This window comes from Cantharellus anzutake (assembly GCF_015039405.1).
Source record: "Cantharellus anzutake strain C23 chromosome Unknown EI90scaffold_76, whole genome shotgun sequence".
Classification (NCBI taxonomy): domain Eukaryota; kingdom Fungi; phylum Basidiomycota; class Agaricomycetes; order Cantharellales; family Hydnaceae; genus Cantharellus; species Cantharellus anzutake.
This window is the reverse complement of record NW_024067026.1, coordinates 78,531-84,310: the sequence shown is the minus strand read 5'-3', so window position 1 is coordinate 84,310 and position 5,780 is coordinate 78,531. Positions and strand designations below refer to the sequence as shown.

The 5,780-nt window shown below is 48.8% G+C and overlaps 1 protein-coding gene across 1 annotated transcript; it reads left to right on the top strand.

The window, feature by feature from the left end:
• Positions 1-4,543: 4,543 nt before the first annotated feature.
• Positions 4,544-5,413, top strand: EI90DRAFT_3131408 (uncharacterized protein; the record flags this gene model as incomplete). The annotated part of the gene is made up of 2 exons (XM_039064386.1): positions 4,544-4,718; positions 5,367-5,413. 2 exons carry the CDS (start codon positions 4,544-4,546, stop codon positions 5,411-5,413), a joined length of 222 nt encoding a protein of 73 aa, XP_038910720.1.
• Between the last annotated feature and the right edge of the window lie 367 nt (positions 5,414-5,780).

Below are 5,780 nucleotides of genomic sequence, written 5' to 3'. Positions count from 1 at the left end.
CTTGCATGGTGAACATGTGAGTGCCAAAGAATCAGCTCAAAAAGCTGATTGGATCCAGTCAGAGGAAACTCCAGGGCCCCACTATTCCCTGGAGCCTCCCTTCGCCTCCCCAAGTCAACCCCAAAAGGCAGACAAAGGGAAACAGAGGGAAGAAACCCCCTGTTGACTATCCGACAAATTACTGGACTTGCTCCAGGTCCTGTCCAAATGGGGGATGGGAGATGAAGATGAACTCTTCCTCAGGTTGAAGGCCCAAGAAAGCACCAAGGAACACCCTGAGAGCAGGATCTCCCAGAGCATGGAGGCTCAAAAGGAACTTCTGCTCCCTATACATCCACATGCCATGCCAAACAAGGCAAGATCACCAATCTTGGAGGAGGTCTCCAAGATAATGAGGATGCAAACCAAAATGAAAGAATCTGCTGAGGAAGCCTTATGTAAAAGCAAGGAGAAATCAGTGAGTAGACTCTTCCATGAAAAGGAAGTGCCCCCCTGTTAGATACAGCAGGTTTGTACAATTCTGGAATGGAATTGGAGACTTATGGAAGGACCTTGGCCTCAGCGACTCAGGTGGAGTGCTGTGCCATTGCTGGTTGTCCTGGGGGTCCCTAATTCGGATCTAGCGAGGGGGGAAGGCTCTTAGGGGGGGAATCAAGTCAATTCTAGACTGAGGTTACATGTTACTAGGTACATTGTATATAAAGGAGGGGTCTGGAATCAAAAGGAGCAAGGGTAGTACAAAAGGAGACAAAGGGAGCTGGAAGGAGGAACAACACCAAGGGTCAAGGGTTTGACTCAATGGTGTTTCCCAAAGGAGGAGTGAAGGGCCAAGGCCCAAGGAGGAAGGAAGGAGGATGGGAGTTGGGAATGGTTAGCTGATTGAATAGAAGGAAGCAGCAGCCCAAATAGGAATGAAGGAGAATAGTGGAATTAAATGGGACAATGGAATAGTTGCAAGGTCTGAAGTAAGTCTGGAAAGTCCAAACTTGGAAGTAAAACTCTGAAATATTGGCAAAGGTAAATAAATGGAATTGGCTAACCAATACAATGGGTATAAGTGGAGGTGGGGTCACAGTCCGAGGTTGGAGCTAAGACCAGAGTTCTGAGACAGAGGATTCCGGAGCAGAGGTCTGGAGTCGGGAGCAGAGTTGCATACTCATCTGGAAAGTGTTGAGGTTGGGGTTGGACCCGGAATGGTCTGGAGTCAGACCAAAGGTGGTGCTGGAGCTGAAGGTGGGATAACCTCTTGGGAGTTGGCAAGAAGAAGGTGGTGGAAGGGAAGTGGGGCTCCAGAGTCAGTTTCGGAGTTCTGGGAACCTGGAGTGGAGGTTGGGATTGTATGGATATGACATCCCTCAGCTCCCTTGCCTAGACAAAGCGAGCACAGAGTTTGCACTCCAAGAACCCCTTCTGGAACCCCCAGAAGCAGAAACATGAACTGGGGAGAGTCATTACTCACCTAGTCTAGCTTCCTCCTGGATAACCAGGAATTGCATATTATGAACGTGTCAGGGCATACCTGCCTGACCTGGCTACACCAGCTCCCACCCAGCTCCACCTCACCTGGCACCCCTTCTCCCCCCTTCTTTATTTCTTGTTCTTCCTTACTGTTCTTGTTCTTCCTTCTTTCTATCTTCTCCTCTATTTCTATTTACATGGATGAATGTGGACTTTCTCCATATCTATGTACTATTGGCCTGCCCACAACATGTGCATGACATACCCAGCCCCAGATGCCCCAGACAGCTTCATGGTGCATCCCAGCATGCATGTGTGCTGTCAGAGACCAGACTTGAGATGAAAGAATGTCTCCGTAACGGAGGGCTTCGGCCTCAGCGACTTCTGCCAGGAGCGCTGTGCCTAGTGACACGTCCGTGCCCTAACTTACTGACTGGCAATTAGAACCTAGGGGGTAACTCTAGTTGATTTTTCTACTGGGGCGTAACCTATGTACAAGTGGGATATATATATGGTTACAGCGGAGACGGTTCCGCAATTGGCGGAGCCGAACGGAGCAGAGCTAACGGGGTTAACCATTAGCCGACTGAATATTACCGACGAGTCGGTTCATGGGGTTAGCGGAAAGGCAGGCAATAAGGGATAAGCCCGAAGGTGGACTCTGCAGGGCAGGCGAGTGTATTGCTCAGCGGAGGCGGGGGTGCGCTAGCGGACGTCGGAGCTGTCCGGAAGTCTTCGGGGCTCCGTACTTAGGGAGGCGTAGGTAATAAATTGGAATGGAGGGGTGGTGACCATCGAGGGGTACCGAGAGGATTGCGGAATAACGGGGGCTCCGAGGTTAGTGAGGGAGGAGCGGAGTTGGAACGGAGGAATCGGAGGGACTGGAAGTCGATGGCCGGGAATGGATATGACATGTGCAGCATACACCCTCAGGATCCCTCATGGGGACACCAGGTGACTGCAGCTGTATGCAGGGTGACATGGCAGACCTCATGTGACCCAAGCCACATGTATATAAACGCACCTGGGGTGGGAACCAAAGAAGTAACCTTCTTCTCACTCTTTCCACTTCAGTCTAAGTGGCCAGGGACCCTTGTCCTGCATCAGGCCCATCAGTACACATGCCTGCTCTGCACCCTGCAAAGGCCTCAGCACCAGGTGTTGCATCTGGGCCCCCTCAACCCCAGATGCATCCCTGACAGAATGCAATAAACTCAATCCATAAAAAGATCAAGGAAACAACATCAACCTCAGAGCCTCCAGTTTCTGCAATCCCCTCCAACTCCCCTGATGGTCACCACCCCCTCAATTCAATATATTACCTATGCCTCCCTAAGTATGGAACCCTGAAGGTCTCCAGACAGCTCCGACATCTGCAAGTGCACCCCCACTTCCGCCAGGCAACTCAGTTGCCTTCCCTGCAAGTCTACCTTCAGGCCAATCCCTCCTTTCCACTTCTGGGTTATAGCCCATCATCTCACTAAACCTGTAACCCAACTCATGGGTAATTTTCAGTTGGCTAACCTGTAACTCCGTTAGCTCCACTCTGCCTGGCCCTTGCCATTTATGGGCCCCCTTCTTGACTTGCTTGTAACTATTATACATAACTTGTAGATAGGTTACACCTTAGTGATAAAATCGACTAGAGTTTCCCCTCCTCTAGAATTCCTTGTCAGTCAGTAAATTAGGGCACAGACATGTTACTAGGCACAGCACTCCTGGGATAAGTTGCTGAGGCCAAAGCCCTCCATTTTGGGGATGTCGTCTTTCATCCCGGATCTGGTCTCTGACAAACATGGCCTGTCTAGAGATAACTCTAGAAAGAATGGCCAATGTGATTGATGTGTTGACCAACAAAATCAGCAAGCAGACTGACTTGCTGAAAGAAATCAATCTCTCACAAAATAGTGAAGAAACAAAAAAAGGACAACCAGCAAAAGTATGCTGGAGTATCATCAGGGACTTGACAGAGATGCAGAAAAATACTTCTCCCAAAAATAGGAGAGGATGATGCTGAAAGGAGGCATCACTCAGAAATCAGGAGGAGGTTCAGCATTACCAAAGGTTTGGCCAAACCTCCACCACTGACAAACCTCTCGAACAGAGAGGTAATAGACACACACACTCTCAAAACAATGACAGAACTACATTACAGCCTCAGGTGGAATCACCTGAAACAAGGGAACTGCTGCAAGAGAAACCTCTCCAGTGAGAAACCCACCAAAGGAGAAATCTCCATTGGATAGTGACCCTGCTAAGGCTGGGGAACAGGAAGAGTACCCAGAAAAATGGTACGAGAAGGCCACAAGAATGGGTGAAGTGAGAATACTCATTCCATATCTGGAGGGAGTGAAGCCAGAAGCTCTGAAAAATGGCCTGGAAAAAAATGGTCAGGGAGAATGACATGGAGTCGTTCTGGCAGTGGTTCACAGAACTACTGAGATTCCTTGCCTTGTGAGGATGTAAAGGCCCTCAGTTTGATGAAGTCCACCTGGACTGTTTAATTTGCAGACTAGGGGGACCTGCATTTGACCTTGGAATAAGTCTCTGAGATGAAGCTCTCCTGAAAGGAGATGAGGGAAAGTTCCTCAAGGTTCTCAACACACTGATGAGAACCTTTATCAAAGCATCTGGCATGTTAAACATTACAAAGAAATATCACAATGTGAAATACAAAGCAGAAAGGGCTTAAAACAGTTCTATCTAGAACTGTCCAAAGGAGCATCCCAAATGGTGACACTGCCAGACCAGGCATCATTAAATGCCAGCTTCTAAACCACATTCCACTCAAATGGAAGAGGGAAATGATCGCTCATGACAGGATCAGAGTGGACTTCTCCCCAAATGAGGAGATGATTAGAGCAATATCTTGTGTAGATGAGATAATTGACAGGCTGAAGGGGGTAAACAACCACCACCATGACTACAAGCTGTGGCAGAACCCTCCCATCAGGGAAAAGGGCTGAGGAGCCCAAAACCAGATGGAGGGAAGACTCATCTTGAGGAGAACTGACCAAAAATCAGTTCCAATTTGCAGAAAATGGGGCAATTAGGGAAAACAAAAGACTTCCCTAAACACCATGCCATGAGCAATGAAAAGCCAAGGTACATGGCCACCATGGAAGTTGCTCATGCAACAGAAGAAGAGTCGGAAGACTCATCTGAAGACAAACCAGAGAACAGCTCTGGTGACTCTGAAGCATCAAGCTTTGAAGTTGAGGACCCATATGAAGGACCTCAATACTCACCCAACTCTGAAGGTGAGGAAATCAACATTGGAACCATTAGAATGGGCCACAATGACACAAACAATAAAATCAAACTGGCTATAGCATGCCAGCTAGAAAACAAACTACACTGAATACTTGGTGTGCAGTTGAAATTCACAACCACATTTCATCTGCAAGGCGATGAGCAGAGAGAATGATACAGGAAGTAATACAAATACTATGTGCAGACCAGATCAATGTGTCATATCCTGGAATCCCAACCCTGCACTCTCCCACCTCACTACACCTTCCTAACAACCTCACCATCCCCTACACTGTCATATCCATCCACGGCCATTGTCTTCCACTACCTCTGACCCTTCCGGACTACCTCTGCTCCTTCACTAACCTCAGAGCTCCCATATTCCGCAATCACCTCCACCTCCCTTGATGGTCACCACCCCCTCTTTTCAATATATTACCTATGCCTCCCTAAGTACAGAGCCCCAAAGGCTTCTGGACAGCTCCGACATCCGCTAGCACACTCCCACCTCTGCTGGGCAATTCACTTGCTTGCCCTGCAAGTCCACCTTCAGGCCTATCCCTCCTTTCCGTTTCTGGGTTATCACCTGCCATCCCACTAACCCTGTAACCCGACTTGTCGGTAATATTCAGTCGGCTAATGTTTAACTCCATTAGCTCCATTCCGCTTGGTCCCACCATTCATGGGCCCACCCTCGCTGTAACTATATATACTTAACTTGTACATAGGTTACACCCTAGTGATAAAATCGACTAGAGTGATCCCCCTTTAGTTCTCGTTGCCAGTAAGTAAATTAGGGCACAGATGTGTAACTTGGCACAGCACTCCTGGTCTGAGTTGCTGAGGCCAAAGCCCTCTGCCATGGAGACATTTCCTTCATCTCACATCCGGTCTCTAACATACACCATACCCCCCCACTTCCCAATGTCACCTTCCTTCCCAACTGTCTCAGCTCTGGCCTGGGTCTCGGCACGCTCGGCCTTGGCCACTCCCATCCCGGAAGCTCGGCCCCAAGTCGGAACATTCAGAGACTCCGGATTTGCTGTGATCTCCCAATGGATCTCTGACAT